The following is a 24,697-nucleotide window of genomic DNA, read 5'->3' as shown; positions in this document are numbered from 1 at the left end:
CTGTAATTTCATTACTGTTTTGAAGAAAAAAAAACTCATTGCGTTACGATACTGACTTATGATGTATTAAAAAATGTTTTAAGGATTACAAGAACGAAAAGATGTGAAATAACCAAGTAATAGTATTTTAGTGGCAATTTTTTAGGGTTTGGCGTTTACAGGTTTCTTATGGTCAGGTCCTGATCTAAATGGTAGGAAAGTGAAAATAGCATGGAAGGATGTATGTAAGATGAAGCAGGATGTAGGTTTGGGGATGCGATCATTAAAAGAAATAAACCTGGTAAGTTGTCTGAAGCTAATCTGGAGGATTCTCTTTTCTAATTTGGTATGGGTTAATTGGATAAATATATACCTTATTAGAAAAGGTTCACTATGGACGGCTAAGGAGAACATTCAATTAGGTTCTTGGATGTGGAAAAAAATTCTCAAGTGTAGAGATATTGGTAAGAGCTTGTACCGAGTAGATATAAGAAATGGTAGGAAAACATCTTTCTTGCATTAAGCTTGGTCGCCACTGGGTTGTCTTCAGGATATGCTGAGGGAAGGAAACTATATTGATATGGGAATTCCTATAAATGCAACCGTTGATGTGAGTAGGAAGCAAAGAAGACAGCATCATCGGGTTCATATCTTGAATAAAGTAGAAGATGAGATTGCGAGGTATAAGGCAAACTTTGTTAATGAAGAAGATGTTTCCTTATGGAAGAATGGGACATGACAATACAAAATGAACTTCTCAACGAGTGAAACATGGAAGGTGATTAGAAAAGAGTATATTGCTTGAAATTGGTACAAAGAGATTTGGTTCAAGCATGTCACATCGAAGCACTCTTTCATTACTTGGGCTGCAATGAAGGGGAGGCCTGCAACAGGAGATCGCATGAGGCATTGGAGTGGGTTGGTGGACAGATCTCGTGTCTTATGCAATGATCCTTTGGAAACAGATGATGGAAGGGGTGTTGCTACACAAGTATACAAATCAATGGGAGAGGATAATGAGGATCATGATAAGGCCACAGGGGAGTAAAGTGAAGTCTGTTGTTATTAAGTACATGTTTCAACTTGCTATTCACACAATCTGGAGGGAAAGAAATCGAAGGCGGCATGGGGAGAGCCCCTCTCATGTGAATATTTTGGCAAGTTTGATAGACAAAGGGATAAGAAACAAGCTCACTATCATTCAGAGGAGAAAGGATAAAGATTTGGAGGGAGGGATGATCTATTGGTTTAGTACCAGAATTTGAAGTTTGTTTTTTTATCATTGGTTTTGAGCTTTTCGATTTTACTTTGGGAGTTAGTTATAGTAGAAGGAGATAGGGTTTTATTAGCAAGGTAACACTTGATGTAACAAGGTTATTTCTTCTTTGAATTCAGTTTAACATTCAATTAAAAAAAAAATTTAAATAGATATTTCGAACAACAAATACTATTATCAGAATTTTTAAATTTACCAATAAACAATGATATCATTAAAAAAATTTATTGTCATATTGTTTGTTGTTTTTGATTAAAATAAGAATGATATAATTGTACATGATTTATTTTTAAAATCATTTAGAAATAAAACATACCTTGGAAAAAAAAATAAAGCACCTCAAAATGTAATTAAATACAAAATTATATATACAATAATATAAATAGAAGTCATTATATAGCTACATGTATTTATATATTATAAACAAAATCAACACAATTTAAAAATATATAAATACAACCGCCACTCTAAATACAAAAAAATAAATACCTATTTTGACAAGAAGAAATAAATACTCACACCAATTTTTTTTTTTAAATAACTTCCAAAAAGAACTTTTTTAAACCAAACGATTTTGTTGCATTTCCAACACAATTATATGATACCTCATAACAAAACCAACAATGGGTCTTTACAAAAATGTGGAATTTATGCCTGGATTTAAGATGGGAGTATCTCATTGGTTGAGCCATATATGACAAAGTTAATTTAGAGTTTTTTTTTCTTCAAAGGAAATGGCTTAAGAATGTAAATAACTCAAAAAATATGAGGGCAAAATCCTAGTAGAGATTCCGCTTTAATAATATAGATATATTTTTAAATATGATTACCACGCAATAGTTTGAAAATTTCTATAACCAACTTAATAAGGAAAAAAAGAGTTGAACACAAATATGATAACCACACACTAATTAGAAAAAAAAAACAGTCAAACAAATCTAATCAATTTTTAAGGATTACCATGCAAGACATGCATTACTAATTAGATTGTTCTATCTATAAATTAATCATGATCTTAAATAGAAATTACAACCATCAAACTAGTAAATCAAAAAATAAAAATTCTAATAAACGTCTGTTTCTTTATCGTAATAATATCACGAAGAACGATATGTCTTCATCACATCTTGCTATTTTTTGCGTCATTCTGATTGCATTATTTCCACTTCATGAATGTATGTGTTTATACTAGTTTCCCTTTTCTCATCATATATCAATATTATCCTTGCAATCACATCATGATATCCAAGTGATATTGTTGTTACTTTTTTGTTTATATAGTTGTCGATGGCCAAGGTGCTAATGCGGGATTTTGCGTACCAGTCAATTGCGACACTAATGACAAAAATCGCAGTTGTGCTACCTGTCACATTGCCTCGCCACGCAAGACACTTAGTTTCAAGAGCTTAGCAGAATGTAATGCTGGGTGCAAGGCATAAGTTAACTCGAGGCGTGCAAATAGCACTGAATAAACGTTTTATTTAACACGTAATTTATCTGCTTCCGATTTTAACTACAATACAGAATCTTATTTTGAGTCCAATAAATCAAATTTATGCCTATTGTATATGTGTTTAGAGATTTCCATATTCTACGTAATACAAAATAGTTTAACCTATTTCTCTCCTTTTGTTTTGTTTGACTATTAATATTTTTTTAAGAAAATAAATCTTCTGTATAATTACTAAGAATAAGTTTTTTAAACTGAATAGTTTGTAATAATGGTAAATGGTAAGTTTTTTTTCTATTTCCTTATACGCCATATACTACTTGTGAGTTAGGAAAAAACATAGATCAAAGAGTAAACATAGAGATTTTCTTATTAGTCTTCACAATCACTTAAAACAATAATAAAAACTTATATTACTCTTTTATCTTAGACTTTTTGTTATCTTGTTTAATAGGAAGACAATGAAAATAGAACAAAAAAGAGAAAGACTCATTAGCATAAACGCTCTAAGTATTGCTACAAATTTACGTAAAGGACTTTACATAACCAAATATAAACAGAGTAGGTACATCAGATTTCAAAGACAAGAACTAACAAAAGCAACGAGATGGTTCTGCAAAGTGACAATGCTAACACAAGAACCAAACTTGGTCTCGCCGGTCTTGGCTACTCTTTGATGGATATGTAACATCCCGATTTTTGGTATATGCGAAAAGGTTTAAAAGAATTGATTTGGTTACTTATGTTACCAAAGTTGACTTATCTTTATGGTTATACATTCGTTTAAAACTCCATGGTTAGGCAACCAAACCGATTGTACAAGACGCCAATGGAGGTTGAATATCCGAAGTGTCTTCAAATACAAGAAACTGATGTTACATGGACGTGGCATGCACAGCTAGGACATATGAACTTTGGAGTCATGAAGAATATGGTAGACAAGGAGATGGTAGTAGGGATGCCTCAGGTGATACACGAAAAGATGTGTGCAGCGCCTACTTAGTTGGGAAGCAAACTCGAAAGTCTTTCCCGCCTAAAGCAAAGTATCGAGCATCACACGCATTGGAGTTAGTGCATGGTGACTTGTGCGGTCCGATATCACCATCAACACCAGCAAACAATATATATGTATTCGTCTTAATTGATGATTACTCAAGATATATGTGGACGATGCTGCTAAGAGAGAAGAGTGAAGCGTTCAATCGGTTCAAAAAGTTCAAGGAGTACGTGGAGAATCAAACAAAGCTAAAACTCAAGATTTTTTGCACCAATAGAGGAGGAGAATTCACATCTTCTGAGTTTATTCGTTTTTGTGAAGAAAACGGTGTAACTAGACATCTCACTGCACCGTATACACCGCAACAAAACGGTGTGGTTGAGAGAAGAAACAAAACATTAATGGAGATGACTAGAACTTTGATGAAAGCTATGAAGATACCTAATCAGCTATGGGAAGAAGCAGTACTTCATTCAACGTATCTCATAAACCGCATTGCTACAAAGGCTTTGGAAAACAAGACTCCATACGAAGGCTTGTATGTTAAGAAACCGAACATTGAGCATCTAAGGGTCTTTGGATGTGTAGTTTTTACAAAAATCAGCAATCCTCATCTCAAGAAGCTGGATGATCGATCAAGGATGGTGATCAACCTAGGCACAGAGCCCGGCTCAAAATCTTACAGGCTCTATGATCCGGTCGTGAAGAAGATAGTTGTTAGTAGAGATGTAATCTTTGACGAGAACAAAAGTTGGGATTGGTCCACACTATCAACAAACGTAGACGAAGAACCAGGATCATTCAAGCTTTCTCATATTGATGTTACAAAAGAAGGAGATGGTGATGAGCATCAAAATCACCAACACCACGAAGAGCAAAACAATAATGAAGAAGAAGAAGCTGTAGACGCAGGTGAACAAGAGCAAGTAGCAGAGAACAACGATGCAAACCAAGACCAGCATGTAACATCAAGATATGGTCGTAACATCAGAAAACCAAAGCGGTTTGATGATTACATCCTACTCGCTGAAGTTGAAGGTGGTAGACTCTTGCTCACCATCGATGGTGAACCAGAAACTTACATCGAAGCTGTAGTGATACAAACTTGGATCGATGCAATGAAGGTAGAAATCGAATCTATCATCGAAAACAAGATCTGGAAGCTCGTCAAGAAGCCGACAGGTGTGAAACCGATAGGTCTGAAGTGGATCTATAAGATTCTCAATAGCCTCTTTCAGCTCCATCTCTGGTTTGGAACCTTTTAAATCTATGTGGAAGAAGATTGTAAGACTTTAAACGTGATCATATTAATCCGGGTAAATCCTCTGGTTTGCCGTTTGTGTTTCAAAATTTAGTTAAGCAGCAATTAATTTTTTGATGGTTCTAAATATTTATAGTTTTGCGTAATTTAAGCTATGGTGGTCCTTTAAATGTGTCTTTGTCATCCCTTATATAAGAAATGTGTATGCTACAACATTCTTCATCATTAATCTCCTGCGCTTTTATGATGGTTCCAATCCTTTTTTTTTGCCCAAAAAATAAGTTCAAACTAAATAGACATTCTATGATAATGACTCATATATCCTAAACCACTACACATAAGTTGTGTCAAATGAAAAGTCTAAAAAATTCAATTTAGAACCAAATCGATGTCTACATTAAATAGACCTAATATCTTCTTATCTTATAAGTAACATAATTAATAATCTCATTCCGCGCAAGGCGCGGATTATCACCTAGTAAAAAGATAAAAGAGGAGAGAGGATGAGATTTTAGTTAGATAGTGAATTATGTTTTTTTTTGTTATTGAATCCAATTTTCCTTTTAAAAATGGCTTTTGAAAACAAAAATCAATTGATAGAAAAGTTTTATGTTTTTCGTATATTCAGTAGCTAAGGGTTTATATTACTCATGGGCTCATGACCTACTGATAAAGGCATTTTTATCTGCAAACAAATTTGAGCCTTACAGTTTTCTCGCTTAGTTTCATCTGGTTCTTTTTCCAAAGGTTAAATGGATAGGAGCCTCTGATATATATTTGTATCATTTTACTTCTAAAGGATTTTGATTTCTGGGAAAATAAATAATGTGTTTTTTGAGAAAAAATAAGAAGATTTGTATGGTTTCATCATCCTAAAGATTAATAATTTTAAAATTCGATTGACTCATATTTTTCTAAAAGAAATCATTTAAATATATTTAATCTACTAAAACTGAAGTATAAATATAAATTAACCCTTAAAATAACCTTTTAATTACATCTAATGCCATTCTTTTTCCTCTGTTAAATATAATTAATTTAAATAAATTAATTTACAAAAAAACCATAATAAACATCAGTTTCTTTATAAATCATATTTGTTAAATCAATATTGCCTAATATTTAGCTAACTTAAAAGATTGCAATCTGTTTGACCAAAAAAAAGATTGGAATCTTTTGTTTCCTAAAAAAGGTAAAACATAAAAGCAAAAATCTCAATGTTCCTAAACTATTATCAAAACATAAATATGTTATAGAAAATTTCTATGACAGTGGAAAAAGAAACACACTCTCTCTTTCTTCTCTCCTTGAGATCCTTTAGAGAGAAAGAGTTCAAACTTTACTTTTTTTGGTTTGTTTTATATTTCCGATCTGAGCTTATAAGTGAGGGGTTAGAGTCCATGTTCTGCATGGCCACATGGGATATACAGGACGGGTTGTCACAATATGGTCATAGAATCACGGCTGAGAATCAAAGCTGACTGGTAGCCAAACCCAGTGAAGAATCTAAAATTCTTGCTTTCCCTCTCAAACTACATCTGCAAAAGAATCTTCAGATGATAAAAGGAGGACATGCCAGAATCCTGATTGGGAAAGCATGAAGTTTCCTGTAAAAATTTCCAGCACCATCGATGACTTCCGGCACCGTTCGTTGAGCCAGCCAAGCGACATACACATGTTGCGCTGGTGTTGACAAATTACTCAACCTTATCTTTTGAAAATGGGTTGGGTTAATTTAAGCTTCTTATTAGCCGTGTTCTTTTGGTAGACGCTACCGCAGCGTCGGGCGTCTTTAAAAATACACTTCATCGTGAATGAATACTTTCTTTCGTTGTTTATAGAATAAGACGAGATATGTGATGCAACCTAAAATTAACGAGAACTGTGACGCTGTAAAATCTAGCATCGGAGAAAATGGAGGATGCAGTTGTTTTTTACAAAATGCGGCGACATCAATTAAATGAGGATTACCTAAACAGAAACTGTTTCCTTTGTATTTTCTTTGACGCCGAAGGCTGCGGCAGCGTCTACCAAAAAAACATGACCATTGTCGTTTGGCTTTATGAATTTTTCACCTCTTTTTGTGCAACATGAATTTACCACCTTTGTACTACGACTACCCTTAAACATGTTTATACTTTTATGATATCTAATGAAGATGCTAGATGACAAAAAATTGTTTTACAGAAGAAAGAAAAGAAAAATACTAAAGAAGAAACAAACGTAATCATCGAAAATAAAAGCTTCATTACGGGCCGTCTTGATTGGCTATTTGTTTGTTACTTTTGTCACTTCAACCAAGGTAAATATTCGGTGTCATTATTAACAACACTTACAGATACTCAAGAACAACATTATCATACATTTTCCTTCAATAATTTTGGTATTTATAATATTTTATTTAATATATTTATTTTATTTTATTGACAGGTTGAACTATGTAAACAATGCATAAGAATTTTTAAATAGATTTAGAAGACACAATCAAAGTAGGGGACAGAAGTGTTGTTACACTAGATGGAGAAGCTCTAACATATTATCAATCAAAAAACATCAAAGTTTTGTTTTCTAAACTACCAAGAGAAGGAGAAACCATAGAATATGAAATTCTAGATCTAATCTTAGAACTAATCTTTTATTCTCTCCGTTTCATATTAAGTGTCGTTTTGACATTTTCAAAACAATTATTAAATATTTTTTTTTCAGTTTTTACTCTTAGCTAGTTAATTAATAAAATCAAACAAAATCATGTATTAAATAGGAGTAATTTAGAACATTTAACCTTTTTTTTTAAATTTGTGCTCAAAAAGTTTAAACGACACTTATAATGAAATAGGAGGGGGGGGGGGGGGGGGTAACATTTATACATAAATGAAAACAGCACCCGCGCGAAGGCGCGTGTCAAACTCTAGTATATATTAAATCAACCTCCTGCCAGCTTCCACGTCTTCGCTTATCTACTGAGGTTGCCTGTGTCCGGTGGCCGGTTTTAGGGAGGATTGTACCGCCTATGCTTGATCTTGGTCACCTCATGTGCTTCATTACAAGTGTATTCTTCTCTGTCTTGTCCAGTTATGAGCTTCCCTGAGAGGCTTCTGGTTTTGGTTTCAACGGAGTCTACCTCAATCTGCACCGAACAGGATTTCCTGGCCCTCCGTCGTCGCGGACGAGAGAACCTTTGGGTTTTGTCTACGGTAAACCGATTCTGCTTAGCCTTCTCCTTGTCATCTGTTTTGATACTTGGAAGCGCTTGTAAGGAGAAACTTTGGATGATGCTTGTTTGAAATACCGGTAGATCAAAGTGTTGTTCTTTCGATCAATTCCTGAGATCTAAACAAGATGTTAAGGGTTTTTTAATTTTTTTTGCAGCCCTCTTCATCTGAATAGCTTCATAGTAGATGAAATTGCAAATCATTGTAATCAAACCTTCATTACTAAGTTAATGATATTTATATCTTTAGTTTCTGGCGAATTTCTTCACCGGCGGTTTTAGCTTCTATGACTGTGTTAACCTCCTTCAGATCTTTAAGGTCTTGGCTCTTTGGCGTCGTTTTGTTTTTGGATTTCAATATTTGAATATGGGTTATGGAAACGTTGGAGAATTGTGGTGGCGATTGTGATGTAGCGACGTTTAACTGTTTAAAACAGCATAGAAGATATACTCATCAACCTTCTGGAAAAGCAAAATAGAAACCTATTTTTCAGAATGAGGAAGTAGTTCCGGTACTTGCTAGTTATCGTTTGTGAGATTTCAAATAGGCAAGAACAAGAAGGTTCGGTGTCCGTGCCTTAGAAGAGAATGTGAACATTGATTTGCTATAGGGGATGAATTTCATGATAGAACATAATCTTATTTATAGATAAAGCTTTCATGCATTACGATGTAGGGATGAGGTTTCTTGAATGCACGATATTGGGGAATAGTTGTAAAGACTTAAATGCATTTTTCTATGCGTTGAATAAATGCTAGCTTCAAGTGTTACGCAGCCCAGAGGAAATGACACACAATGATTGTAGATACTTTATTGGCCGTTAGAATTTTTCTTAAAAAGGCTAATTATTTTTGGCAAAGACTACAAACCAGAGTAAATATGAGCACTCAAGAAATATAACAAGTTCACCATCTCAGTTCATTTACAAGTTTTTCTAAAAAAAGATAAATAGAGATAAAAGACACCAATCAGTGTCCATCCATCAACAAAACAACAAGTTTGGTTCTCTTTTTCTATATGTGAGTTCTGTTCAATGAATGTACATGGTCACAGTGAGCTGGACTGGAGATAGTATCTTCGGCTCATGTACGATATGTATCGCCGATCGGTGGTTCACTCTCATACCATCAATACCATCGAAGATATCTTTTGTCGGGTGTTTTGGGTTTGCTCATGTTTGGATTATTTGTGCGGATCAGTTTTGGGCAGGTTGTGTCGAAGCTGCAGAAGCTACTTTCCACGTTCAGGTACAGTTCTCTATGTAATATCTGTCACAATTGAAAATTTGTTATAAACTTTACATTTTTTTGTAACTTAATTATATAAACTTTACATTTTATCCGAAAAAAAAACATACAAGTGTCTAACACATATATGTCCAAAGACTACAAACTTATTCTTTTGAAATTGTTTTGTGCATATTTTTCTACGCATCAGACGGAATAGTTTTTAAAGAAAATAGCCATAACTTATATGTGTACTGTTAGATTAATCTCTATCCATCAGTGAAATCTTTTTAATTCAATATCAGACTTTTGATACCTCTGCACAATCTTGTACTTCCATATGTTTGTTTACTTTTTAAATGACGTTTTCCTTTAAATAGATCTAAACTTGAAAAAACTTGATAAAAAGCAAAATATTCAAAAATACATATAGTTTAACTTGAGAAAAGAAAAATTTGGTAAAAACACAGTTTATCAACACACACAAGCAGGGCTGGTACTTAATAGAAGCTGATCAATCATTAGCTCGCGGGCGGTATGCTTAAAATAATATAGGGATAAATTTTGTTGAAGATCAGTTAGTTCAGATGGTAAAACTTAGTTAGTTAAGTGCGTAGGGTTCTGAGTTTGAGTCAAGTTTAGTATCATACCGCTATTTTTTAAAAATAAATTGCTTACAGGGTCAAAAATATTTTAGTTTCGTCTAGCATTGCATATGTGAGGCCCGGCTCTGCACACAAGAATAACAAAGAAAATGTATTAGATACGTGTCTGATATTATTTTGTCATTGATCTAAGAGCACACTTTAGAGATCAGACTGCTCTAAATTATGTGTGTTCACTCTGCATGTGTGCCTTTTTCCGAAAACCAAAACTCTTTATATTTTAATCTTCATCACTTTTTCGGCTAAATCATTAATAGTTGATAAAAAATTATTGAAATACATATATATATATATATATATATATTTAAATAATATTTTTTTTCTAAAAATATACAGCACATATTTATGAAACTGAGGGACCATGTCACACAACACTTTTTGTTTCAAGAGCCAAATTATTTTAACAGTGAATACAACCGTTATAAAGATGTATATGGATTTTGGTCTAGACATCAGTGACATCAATGTTTTTAGCATATGCTAGTACAAGTAAATCAGACTTCAATTTGAAAAACTCCTTTTCTTTTGAAATTTATTTGAAAATCTCTTTTTCTTTTGAAATTTAAAATAACATGTTAAATATTTATTTAAACATGACCTACAAATAGTTTAAACATATTTCCGTCCAAAATGGCTCAATTAGGCAAATGAAAAAAAAAATCTCAATAACACAAGTTCACAAACATTTAGATATTTTGCTTATACGTTCAGTAATATATATATTTTTGGATTATACATGGGTATTATGACCTCCACCATATAAGGTGGATCCAGACTAACCACGTGTTTGCAGCCTACGTTATCGACCCACATGTCAGTTCCATGTTCCTGACAATGCCGAAATGTTGATTCTCCAGTGATCAACGGGAATCGAAGCTAGAACAGTATCAGACCCGAAGGTCCCTCGAGTACAACTAGCCCAATCCGTGTTGGTTTATATGTTCATTAATAGAACGATACTTTTCTATATATCTTGTATAAACTCTCCCAGCAAAAAGAATCTTTCACTAGCTAGCCTCTTGGCGACGAAGAACAAAGCTACAGTATGTCAAGGGTTAGATTCCAAGTTGGAACTCCTCAGATATAATGTTGGTTCGTTCTGATATCATAAATTGCACCCACCCACAATGTTGGTTGATATTTAATAGTTTCAGCTAAAAATTTCCATGAAATAAAGGTTGTCCCCACTTCTATCCATTTTTGTGGTTGATTTATGGAAGTAATATGCTTATGTACGTGGTAGTTGTGAAAACAAGACTTGAAATATTAATGTACGTGGTAATTCTAGAAACCATGCTTAAATATATAGGTACCTGGTAGTTCTAGAATCACTATGTTAGTTCCTTTCTTACACAAGCTAAGAGCAACCTTAACGCCTAGATCCGCAGAATGAGGTTCTAACAAAATGCTAGGTTTGTTTGTTAATCATTTACAGCAATGGTAAAAACATATATACCGTTTTGATGGCTATCATACCGTTTTGATAGCTATCAATTCTTTGGACTGAACTGGATTGAACTAGTAGGAAACTTACCGCCAATAAATGACATACTTTTAGACCTAACATAGAAATCAAACTTAGTTATGTCAATAAATGACAGCTAAGAAAAAAATTAAATATTTTATAACTGCATTTTAAATAAAGCAAAATAAAAAACTATACAACACATAATTTGTCACTTCCATCCCAAAATTCTCGATACCCACACATATATTACCGACAATTTTGTTTTTGAAAAAATATATTACTGACACTGACAGTAAATAAAGCAAAATAAAAAATTATACAACACATAATTTGTCACTTCCATCCCAAAATTCTCGGTACCCACACATATATTACCGACAATTTTGTTTTTGAAAAAAATATATTACTGACACTGACAGTTATATATATATATATATATATATATATATTTTTTTTCTTTTTGGGTTTATATCAAACGTGAATTGTAAATTACTGACAGTTATATATATATATATATATATATATATATATATATAATAATAACAAATATCCTTCTTTTTGAATTTATATCAAATGTGAATTGTTAACCTATATAATCTTAGATTAAAATTAACATTGATATATTTTAAAAAATCATTTTTACACCACAATAACATAACTTACATCTCAGTCCAAGAAGTTATGATTTATTCATCGAGACATTAATTTATTCAAATTCTGAATGTTTTACACAATATGTTTTAACAGGTTTTAACCTATATAATCTTAGATTAAAATGATGTTAAAATAGGTTTTAACGGGTTTTAAATGAACTTTTAATAGAAATAAATATTCGCTTAAACTCATTTATTTTAACAAATTGTAAATGAGTTATTCTGTTAAAAATGATTTATTAAATGTGATTTTGCTAAAAGTTAGTGAAGACTATATTAACCATTTACAGATATATATTTATCTGAATATATTAAATTCATGATTTTCGGTGCAGGTTGGGTTTGATATTAGTTTTCGGATATAACATTTTAAGAATCTTTCGAGCATATATGCCATATCTAATAGAATATGAGACTTTGATTTTCGGGTCGATTCCAAATCGATTTTTCTGGGTACGATTATTCTTCACTAATTATGTTAGATAACTACGAAAACATATAATATGTGACAAATTTTAGGAATAAAATTAAAAAATGATTTCTGAAATGCATAAAGCACAAGTGTATAGTTATGCAACTTGACATACTTAATATAGTTACCAACAATTAAATTAAATTAAATTAATATTAATTACAAAAAAAAACAAAAATATAGAAATTACTTTTTTTAAAAAAATTTAAACAAAAAATATACCCGTCCTTTTAAGGACGGGTCAATATCTAGTTTAACTTAAAGTTGACTATTGTATATGAATACAAACTTGATGGTACCTAGAAGGAAAAAATACAATATGTATAGTACACTCAGTTGGCGGACCCATAAATATATTTTACCGGTGTCATAAAAATAATTATTTATATATTATTATAATTATTAAACTTTATATATATTTTTAATCCAGTAAAATAATAAAACAAAATTTGGGCTTAAAAGTTTTAACAAAATCTAAACCGGGGATAAACTGCAAGTCCAAAAAGAAAGAAGAAAACCTGAAAACGTGGGTGCAGAGAGAATTGAACCCACGTTTTAGGAGTGTCATCTTCAAGGAGTAGACCAGCAGAGCTAGCAAAAACGACACTATATGCTTTACAATTAAACATTTTATCAGTTGAACCAATTTAGATGACTTATAAAGCTAAAACATGTGCAACATAAATGCGTCTAACCAGTGTTTTGAAATCTGATCGGGACCTTCAGTTGAACCGGTAAACCCGGTGATCCAGAAAAAATCCAGTTTAGATTTTGTGAAAACTCCAATATTTAGAAACTCACAAGAACCTTAAAAAAACTCAGTAAAAACCAGAATCCAATACCGGTTGAACCATCAGTTGAACCAATAAATAACTATTACTTTTTTTAGTTTTTAATTATGTATTATATTCTAAATTTCCAATTAATAAGTTACGTGCTGATAAAAAAAAATTTAGATTTTTCTTTTTCAGTTTTATATTTGTGATTTTTAGATTTTGATGAATATTTCGCTTTGCCACCTAAAGAAAATGAAGTGAACAATGGTAGAGAGAACCAAAATTAGTTGATGTGATTTGATGTTAGTTTATTTGTGTTATTGTTAATTTATTTCAATGATTTTTTTACTTTTAGTTTATTTTGTATTTGAAGTTAAATTTATTATTCACATTAGACATTTAAATATTTATAAATTTTATGTCTTGATTTTTTTTATATGTCATAACTCTTATCTTGTTAGAGAATATTATAAATAGTCTAAACTATTTTTTGATATTTTTTATATCAAATAAAAATAAAAATATAAAAACTAAAGTTAAGTATTTTCTTAATGTTTTTAAACATAAATATATACATATCCAAACTATTATTTTATGTTTTAAAAAACATTTAGAAAATATTAAACTTTAGTTTCTATATTTTTATTTACATAGCTGATATATTATTATATACTAAAATTAATTTATTTATTAACACGTGGTTCACCCGCAGTTGACCTAGTGACCAAGCAATCCGGTAAATCGTCTGGTTCAGTGCTTGGGTCGGGTTTAAAAACATGCATCTAACAATAGAGAAAGAAGAGTTCCAAAGCTTTGTTTTGCCGATTGTTTATATCATTAAGCAGATACATGTTAGAAATATAGTCAGACAGAAAATCCTTGCATAGTACGAACTAAATCTTGGGAATCACCTTAAAAAAATATATGCTTATATCCTAAATAACAACACGTTTGCATTGCCCAAATTAATGCTTTCCTTCCGCCTCTACGCTCGATGAAGCATGTTCCAAAACTGCCGCATCCCAACTTTTATGCATTCCCCATATGATCTCTAATAATCCACCCAGCTGTTTACTTTATTCGTATGAAGGTTGAAGGCAGCATCATAATCAATTCGGAATCATATCAACAAATGCCTTCTTCTTTCTTTTGCTGGACCAACATTTTCATCCGTTTAATATTTCTTATCGTTTTTATATCCAGTTAGATACAAAGAGTGATTTTGAACTATTTCCAGAAGTTGTTAAAATCTTAGAAGATATTTATTGGTACGAATAAGTTAATATAATAATAATAATATTAAATATTTTTTAATGAGAAACTATTAATTATATTGATATGATTGACTATTCGACTTTTGAGAAAATCACTTTATATAATGTATTGTTATTTGTATAATGCTAATTGTTGGGATATCCATTTATACAATTTATAAAAACCATTACTAATAATTTCCAACATAATTAAATCTGATTATAGATCTTTTTTTCCATTAATTAAAGAAAATTCAGAGAATATTTTTTAAAACATATATAGAGCATTGATAATAAATTTATGAGTTTTTCATAAATAAAAAAATAGAAGAAGAAAAAAGGAAAAGTTAGTCAAGTAATTTGATACAAATATTTTACAAATTTTGAAAGCTGCTTGAACATTTTCACTTTCTCAATACTTTTTAAATATGAAACTATCTAATTAAGAACCTAGTAGATTTTCTAACTGTTAGTGATGATCTTAATTGAATGTCCTTTGAAAACAAAACAAAAAAACAGAAATAAGAAAATGATATGAAATGAAAATAATTGACGTGGGCTTACCACAAGCACTAGAATTCTATCTATCTCAAAAAAAAAAAAAAAAAAAAAAAAAAACTGAAGGCGAGAATCACGAGTGTGCACTGTGCATATAAGCCGTAAATCAATTGCTAGTTTGCCACCCTCTACAAAAAAGACCTTCACTAGACTTAAGCAGAGCAAAATCTCATGGACTCGTCTCAAAACGATGGCGCCTACCAACCACTTCTCCAGCCTCAGCTTTCTCCTGCGACGGAGTCGAACAACAGCGAGTTAGAGAGAGTCCTATCCGACGTTGAAACTCCCCTGTTTGCCCGTCTGCGTAAAGCCACGATGATTGAATCCAAACTTCTCTTCAAGCTTGCTGCGCCTGCTGTCATCGTCTACATGATAAACTATCTCATGTCCATGTCTACTCAAATCTTCTCCGGCCACCTAGGAAACCTAGAACTCGCCGCCGCTTCTCTCGGGAACACCGGGATACAAGTCTTCGCCTACGGTCTCATGGTAACAAAATCATCTGTTGATCTTTATATGTGGTTATGGATTGGAATTTTTTTTAACACTGATTATATTACAAATTTCGGGAATTATTACAAGAATATTATACAACATACTTTAAACTGTTTTGTAATAACTTTGGAGCTTAAAAATATATGTAGCTAGGAATGGGGAGTGCGGTGGAAACGCTTTGTGGACAAGCGTTTGGAGGTAGGAAGTACGATATGCTCGGCATTTATCTCCAGAGATCAGCCGTATTACTCACTCTCACCGGCGTCTTCCTCACCTTTATCTACGTCTTCTCCAAACCTTTTCTACTTTTCCTCGGGGAATCGCCGGAGATAGCTTCCGCCGCGTCTCTCTTCGTCTACGGTCTCATCCCTCAAATCTTTGCCTACGCAATGAACTTCCCGATCCAGAAGTTCCTACAGGCTCAAAGCATTGTTGCTCCAAGTGCTTACATTGCAACAGCCACTCTCTTCGTTCATCTTCTCCTAAGCTGGCTCGCTGTTTACAAGCTTGGGATGGGGCTTCTTGGAGCGTCGCTCGTGCTCAGCCTCTCGTGGTGGATTATAGTGGTGGCTCAGTTTGTTTATATCGTGACGAGTGATCGGTGTCGTGAGACGTGGAGAGGGTTCAGTGTGCAAGCGTTCTCGGGGCTACCGAGTTTCTTCAAACTCTCAGCCGCCTCCGCCGTGATGCTTTGCCTTGAGACTTGGTATTTTCAGATCTTGGTTCTTCTTGCCGGACTTCTCGAGAACCCGGAACTTGCTCTTGATTCTCTCTCCATTTGGTAAGTCTTTCATCAAAAATATTTGCTTTCAAAATAAATATTTGACTAGATTTTGACCCGAGCAGGCGCGCGGGTGTATATTTTGAAAAATATGTTGATATTTGTTTTTTCATGTAATTATTAGGGTTTTACAAAATGAATCCAAGGAACAGAACCAATACCAATCCGAAAATATAGTACCAAACCCGAACATAAATTGATTAAATATTCGAATTATTCAAAATTTTGTTATTTAGAGAACCAAATCTGATTCGAACCGAAGTATTCGGGTACCCGAATTTATCTAAAAATAGATTTATATACTTATATATATATTAATTATTTTTAGATTTAAAATATATAAAACATTAAGAATGATACTTTTAAATTGGTTTATATACTTAAAAATATATATATAGATAGTCAAAAGTAAATATCTGCAATAGTTAAAGTATACTCAAATCACCAAAAATACTTAAAATAATTATTGATTCCGTATCCAAAATTGTAAATCAAGCCAATTGATATGTTAAGCTTAAGTATTCTGATATATGTTATTCAAATTTATAGGTAATATATTATTTTATTTATAGATTTTGAGAAATTTAAAATAGATAATGATTTAAAACTTTAAAAATAATTTAAATGGGTTATCCAAACGTGAACCAAACCGCAAAGATCCGAATCAAACTCAAACCAAAATTTAGAAACATCCTAACATGGCTTAAATCTTTGACTCCGAAAACTCGAAACACAAACCGATCAGAACCAAAACCCGTATGGGTGCCCGAAATCCCATCCCTATTCATTATTATATATCGTATACTGTCATCATATAATTAATCATATTTTATACGTACCATCATATAAATAATCATATAATTAATAGTATTTTATACGTACCATCATATAAATAATTACGTATATTATATTTTTAAAACTTAATATGAAATATAAATACCATAATTTGAGTTGGTATTTCAAATTGGGCTTTGTATTGTATTTTTATTATATATATTGACAATATTTTTTTATAATGGTTATTGAAAAATAGTTTAGTAAAAATCCATTTTTGAATATATGTATTATTTTTTAATCAATTTTTGATATAAATCAACTTTAAATTATTATTTTGATTTGAAATATGTGTATAAAGTTTAAATTTTGTTTTATGGTTAGTTTAGAAAAGAAAAAGTTTTAGGCAATTAGATTGACCCGTTTTCGTATATTTTAAATCTGGCTCAGATAGATAGTTTTTTATAATATGATGGACTTTTAATTTTTTTTAATAACATAAGCCCATTATTTTTTTTCTTACTACTACTATCCTTGTTTCCAAACAAAATTAATTTTTTTTAAAAGACTACAATTCATGTTTCCAAACACTCCAAATTTTTTTAATAGTCCTATTCAAGTCTCCAAACACTCCAATTTTGTACTTGAGTTTTAATAAGATAGATTCGTTGATTTCGTTTGCTAAATTAATTCACCCATTCGTTGGTTATAAATAGGAAAATAACTTCTTTTTCGTAGGAAAATAATCTTTTTGCCATAAGTAAAGAGGGGAAATAATCTGTAGATAAAGAAAGAAATAATTTCTTCATAACTAGATGAATATTTCAACTATTTGAAAAGTCACCAACTTTTTGGTGTGGATTAATCCATATTTTAAAACTTGTTAGGCGCTACGCGTGCGGCAAGGTAGCGCCTAGCGCCGAATCAATAAATCGGGAATTAAACGTAGAATAATCGGCGATTTATTTTTGTTATCTATAATATGTTCCAGAGATTATTACATAAAGCAGCTGTGGCGTAGTGGATGAGACTCACTAGATAGACAAAGCAACCTGTGTTCGAACCCTTGGTGTTGTATTTGTTTACATTTTTCTTTATTTTTTATTTAAAGAAGGATAGAAACGTCATTTACCAATCGTCTTCTTCCTAAGGGTTTCTCATTTTCTGCGACTTTAACACGACGGCTGTGTAGTTTTGATGGTTTTTGAAGCAATTTTCTTTGTCTTTCTTGATGTTCTTGCTTAAGATTAGTAGATCTAACATAGATTACTCGATTTTGAAACCTAAATGACTAAAAACTCAAGTTTTTTTTGTAATCCGATTTTTTCACCGCATACCTTCAACTCGCCACGCTAGATCACCGTGGAGCGCTTTCTCGGCCGCCGAATCGGCCAGGCGGCCGAGTTTTAGAACATGGATTAATATACATTCAATTAAATATCAATATTTTATTTTCACAATTTTGAGAAATCGAGAAAAGTTATTGTGAGTATTTTTTATTGTTTTGTTAATTAATTATGGGCAAATCTCCAAAATAGCACCTTTCTAAGTTTATATCACAAAAATAGCACTCAAAAACTAAAATGACCAAAATAGTATTTTATCTTTTGAAAAATTTAAATTTTTTTATTTTTCAAAATTTGAAATCTTATCCCCAAAACCTCACTTCTCAACTCTAAACCCTAAAACCTAAACTCTAAACCCTAAAACCTAAACTCTAAACCTTAAACCCTAAATTCTAAACCCTAAACCCCATCCATGAATGCTATTTTTGTGACTTTTGGCTTTGAGTGCTAGTTTGGGAACAAAAACTTGATTTAGTGCTATTTTGGTCTTTTTCTCATTAATTATTAACAATTTTTCTTTTGTTAATATCCAGCTAAAAATTAAAAAAAAATTCTTTAATTTTGTCCAAATAGACTTTTCTTTTTCCAAAAAGACAAGCATATATACGTTTCTTTATTTTATTGTTTAGTATACCTAGTATATTTAGTCGTGTTTCAAAAGAAAAAAAGCTAGTATATTTAATCTCCTCAACCAAACAATATTCTTTTATCTTGAAATTCGACGTTCGTACGTATGGTTTTAGACTTTTTGGATGAATGATTTTAGAAATGATTTCTCTACAGTTTTAGTACAAAGCAAGGCTTGGTTGTAAATATGAAAGTTTGCTTTGGTTATAAACAAAACACTCTTTCTAATTTCTACAGCATGCTTCCTCGTTTTTGTCTTTTTCATCTTCAATATGTATTACTATTTTACCCTACAGTTTCTGTATGAGCATGTAAAATGTGATCAATACTTAATTCTTGGTTTTGATCATCAAGTTAAATTATTTGGAATCCAACAAAACATTATTTATTCATCCAATTATCGGTTAACCGCATCTTCTTCTTTCTCTGTATGTAAATTATTTTATATTCTTCCATTATTTAGATGGATCTATTGTGTTTCAGCAGTCGTACTAGCTTCTTTTTTAATTCCTCAAAAGTATACTAGCCAAACAAAAGAAGCCATTCAATTTCGGGACTTGTACCAAATCATGATAGAATTTGCATCTTTAAAATATAAAATCTCCATTTCCTAAATCTGAAATTCTATGTTGTATTAACAAAAGCTTATAGCTTTATATGGATACACACTTTATATTAGCTCGACTTACCATATTATATATTCATTTGTTTTATTGTCTCAGCATGACGATTTCAGGATGGGTGTTTATGATATCTGTTGGATTCAATGCAGCGATAAGGTCTGCGCTTTGTCCCAACTTCCTTTCTTTAATTTTAATTATATAAAATTAAGTATTACCAATTTATCGTCTCCAAAAATATATATGGATTCTTACATTTTACACACACTCAAATATGCTAAATCATAATGAACTCTGAATCCTTTATATATTAATTGGGAAGCATTACAATATTTTTTTTTAACCACGTGTCATCACTATAATGATTTTTAGAATCGACAAATATATTAGTCCATCTATATATATATATTATAAACTTTTAATTAAATTAATCAAAAATTCATTATTAATGTTTTTTATTATTTTCTTAAATAAACATTAGAGAATTGTCTAATATGGCTAACAAAAATGATAATTAATGATTTTAAATAGGAAAGATTTGATAAAAATTAGTGTGTCTTCTATCATATTTTTCTAATTTTAAACTATTAAAATAAATTAAACAACACATTAACAATATAATAAAATTTTTAATTTTTCTGTATATATTATATTTTGAATTTTTAAAAACGAATATAAATTACTAAAACTCTTAAAAGTCCCACATTCAAATTTTGTGATCCATAGTTTAAATTTTTTGTTATGACAAAATACAAATGATTACAAAATCATATAAGTAAAAAGTCTCATTTAATTATTATTAAGATTAAAATGATATATATATATATCATTTTAAATTATATTTATATATATCATTTTAAATGATATATATATCATTTTAAATTAAAATATATATCATAGAAAATACAGAAATATTTTAATTTCGAAATTTACTTTGAACAACTTTTTGATAAAAGCTTTGAACAAACATTGATGACATAATTATTTTTAAAAATATAAATTACTAAAACTATTAATCCCACAGTAAAAATTGTGTTACAGTAATTTAAAGTTTTTGCTATAAAAGATGCAAATAATTAAAAAAAACATATGAATAGAAAGCATCATTTAATAGACGTTATTATCAAAAATATACTATATATATGTTAATATCATTTAAATTTAATTATATATCCTATCAAAATAAAAAAAATATTGTTTGGATTAATAAATTTATTTATATGTTTTCACCAATTTAATTATATATGTAATATTTACAGATTTTTTTAATTATGCAATATATATTTATTATTTCATAATATGTAAAAACACATAATACATAAAATAATTTAGATATATATAATGTTCATCATGCGCAAATCGTGGATCTTAACCTAGTTATTCTTATTAGGAGAAATTCAATAAAAAATATCTCAACTGACTTTGTTAAGTTAGTTAACTTCAAAACTTTCTTGCTATCTCGTTTAATACCAAAAAAAATTTCTTTTGTTCATTTAAATACACTTACTTTTAAAATAATAATTATTTTAATATCTAAGCTATGATAATTTTAATCAAAAATATTAAGTTTCAAACAAAATCAAAATAAATCTCTAAAATCAAAAACAAAAATCTTCTAAAAAAAAGAAAACTTTATTTTCAGTTTTTTTTAAGAATAAAATCATTTAAATTTTGGATAATACTTTAAAATTTAGAAAAACTTAACTTTTTTATAAAATAAATAAATTATTTTCAAACTTCATATAACAAACTAAATCTAATCTATTAATTTAGGGTTCTATTTTTTATCTACCATACAAAAGTCTATGTTGGACCATTAATTAGAAACTGAACTAATTATCCTAAATTGATGCATATAGGATATTTTCTAACTGAAACATTATATACATCTAAACAATAACATTCTTAAAAAAGCCAAATACATTGCCATTATGAAATTATTTTTTGTATCATATTTAGTCTAGACCAAACTATATATATATTTCAGTAACTAATTTTGAAATTGAATAGTATATCCCAATTCTTTTGGAAATTATCATAAAATTATATACATAAAAATTGATATTAAATATATATCTTTATAACTTATATTATATTTTAAATGATATTTTAAAAACAAACATATATATGCACGTATGACGTATGTGCGGATTCAAATCTAGTTTGAAATTAAAACTAAAACTAATAGTATAAAAAAGTTCAGTTATTTTTATTCTTAAAAATTAATATAAAATTTGAAATTTTTAAGATTTCTTTTTAAATTTTAGAGAATTTTGAAAAATTTAAACTTATTATAAAATGAGCATACTTTGGGTATTAAAATGAGTTTTGTTTTAAAAGTGAGTGTACTAAAATAAGAAAATTATTAAACCGCATCACAAAAAAAAATTTAAAAATTAGTTTGCGTATTTTTATGAAATTTTCCCTTATTATTAGTTTTATTTACTTTTGACGAAGTGTATGTTATGATGTTGATCTAGTGTAAGAGTGAGTAATGAACTTGGAGCTGGAAACCCTAAATCAGCAGCGTTTTCTGTAATCATCGTCAACATATATTCATTAATCACATGTGTGATCTTGGCCATCATTATTATGGTGTGCCGTGACTATTTGAGCTATGCATTCACTGAAGGTGAAAAAGTATCAGCTGCGGTGTCTGATCTATGTCCGCTTTTGGCTGTAACGCTTATTCTCAATGGAATTCAACCTGTCCTTTCTGGTAATACATACTTATGTTGCATACACCACAAACAAAAATATATAAAGAACTCTTTTTCTTACAATTGAGAAATTTTAATCTAAGGTGTGGCGGTTGGATGCGGTTGGCAAACGTTTGTGGCAAAAGTTAACGTTGGATGTTACTACATTATTGGAATTCCTCTTGGGGCTCTCTTTGGGTTTTACTTCAAGTACGATGCCAAGGTAAGATACTTCTTTAATGATTCTTGTATTAGTTTTGAGAGTAACTAAAGGTTAATGATAGCATTTAAAATTATTGATGTTTCAGGGTATATGGACCGGAATGATTTGTGGTACGCTTATACAGACGGTTATTTTGGCATGGGTCACGTTCAGAACAGACTGGACAAAAGAAGTAAGCACTCTTAACCATTTTTAAGCCACCGCGTTTGCGTTTGAATCTTGTTACACTTCATGACTAGTAAAATATCATGTTTGTTTCAGGTGGAAGAAGCTTCCAAAAGATTGGACATATGGAGCAACAAGAAAGCAGAAGTAATTTAGAAATAATGTTAAGCTTGGAATTAATAACCTGAAATATTATTTTTTGCCCAAACATTATATTTTTATGCATTAATTAAGAATGAATTATACATTTAATTAAACTTATTATATCAGCATAGATATTAAACATAAGGGAAAGGAAATTAAATGTTGTTTAATTCAATCTGATGAACAGTTGAATCCAAAAAAAATGGGGATGAAAAAAATGGCTTGTATTAGAATATTACTAGCGGAGAGTTTTCAACATGATGTTTTCAATTTAGTGCAAATATAAATATATAAAATATTAATATATATATATATATATATATATATATATATATATATATATATTAAAAGAAAATCATTCTAAAAATTTACTATAAAAAGTTTGTTGGATCCATGTATAACGATTTATTATTTTTTGTTCCTACCTAGTCTAACCCTACAAAATTTAAATATTCAAAGGGATCCTATTTTTATTCCTCATTTCATTTGATACACTTTTTCTATATTATTTTATCATCCAATTCATTGTGGTTGTTATGCAATAATGTTATATACCATATCTTATACTTAATATGGACCTACAATACTTAAACATCAATTATAAAAATGATTTAGCATATATCATAAAACATTTATACCATTTCATCTTACATTATATAATTCCAAATATTTACAAAATCAAATTTATAAAAACACTTTAGTAAACCATCTGTTAAAACAAAATTCTATTTGTTACCTTAAATATATTTTTATAAAAATTATTTATAATAACATTTTGTTATCTAAGATAAGCTTAAAATTATGAAAAACCTACATTTGTTTTAAAAAAATGAAAAAACCCCTACAAATCTATACTATTAAATTGCCAAAAAAATCCAATGTAAATCTTAAGTCTCACTATTAACAAATGTGACTATTATAAAATACACACAAAATCTAATAAGAGAGAGTAGGTTTGGTCATTTGAGTATTCGGGTCGGATACAAATCGATTTCTTTTAGATCCGAGTTCTTTGGGTACTAGCCCGAAGTCCTTTCCATTTGGACCCAACTAGGTATTTGAAAAAAAAATCAGTTCAGGTCGTTTCCTTTTGGATACATGTTGGTTCATGTCCATAATTAAATTACCTGTAAAATACATGTAATTTGGATACGTAATGGATCTGGGTCGGTTTGGGTATTTAGGATAAAAAAGACTCAAAATACCCAAAAAATCTAAAAAAGCCAAAACACGAAAACAAATATCCAAAAATATTCGTGTCTCCAAAAAAACCCAAAATCTTACCCAGAACCGTACTCAAAGAACCAAAAATATCCAAAGTTTTATATGGATACCCTAAATATTAACTTAGAATTTTGAAATTTTAACCGAAACTATAACCGAAAAGGAAAACCCGAAACTTTAAAAAATATTTGTAATACTGAAACATATATGAAATACTCAAATATACATAAATATACACAAAATGTTTTGGGTACTTTGGGTACCCACACACAAACAAAGACCAGCGGGTCCAAAAAAAAATCAATAGGTATTTTTGCATCGGTTTTGATTTGTTTTTTCGGGTTCAGGTCAAA

The 24,697-nt window shown here is 30.3% G+C and overlaps 1 protein-coding gene across 1 annotated transcript; it reads left to right on the top strand.

The window, feature by feature from the left end:
* Positions 1–15,358: 15,358 nt before the first annotated feature.
* Positions 15,359–23,233, top strand: LOC106445989 (protein DETOXIFICATION 40-like). Its single transcript, XM_048779284.1, has 7 exons — positions 15,359–15,735; positions 15,891–16,522; positions 19,992–20,048; positions 22,370–22,608; positions 22,693–22,811; positions 22,897–22,983; positions 23,073–23,233. Exons 1-7 carry the CDS (start codon positions 15,418–15,420, stop codon positions 23,130–23,132), a joined length of 1,512 nt encoding a protein of 503 aa, XP_048635241.1. The 5' UTR covers positions 15,359–15,417; the 3' UTR covers positions 23,133–23,233.
* Positions 23,234–24,697: the final 1,464 nt, after the last annotated feature.

Source organism: Brassica napus, chromosome A5 (genome assembly GCF_020379485.1).
Source record: "Brassica napus cultivar Da-Ae chromosome A5, Da-Ae, whole genome shotgun sequence".
NCBI lineage: Eukaryota > Viridiplantae > Streptophyta > Magnoliopsida > Brassicales > Brassicaceae > Brassica > Brassica napus.
Note: the sequence above shows the minus strand (reverse complement) of the source record. Positions and strands in the feature narration are given on the sequence as shown.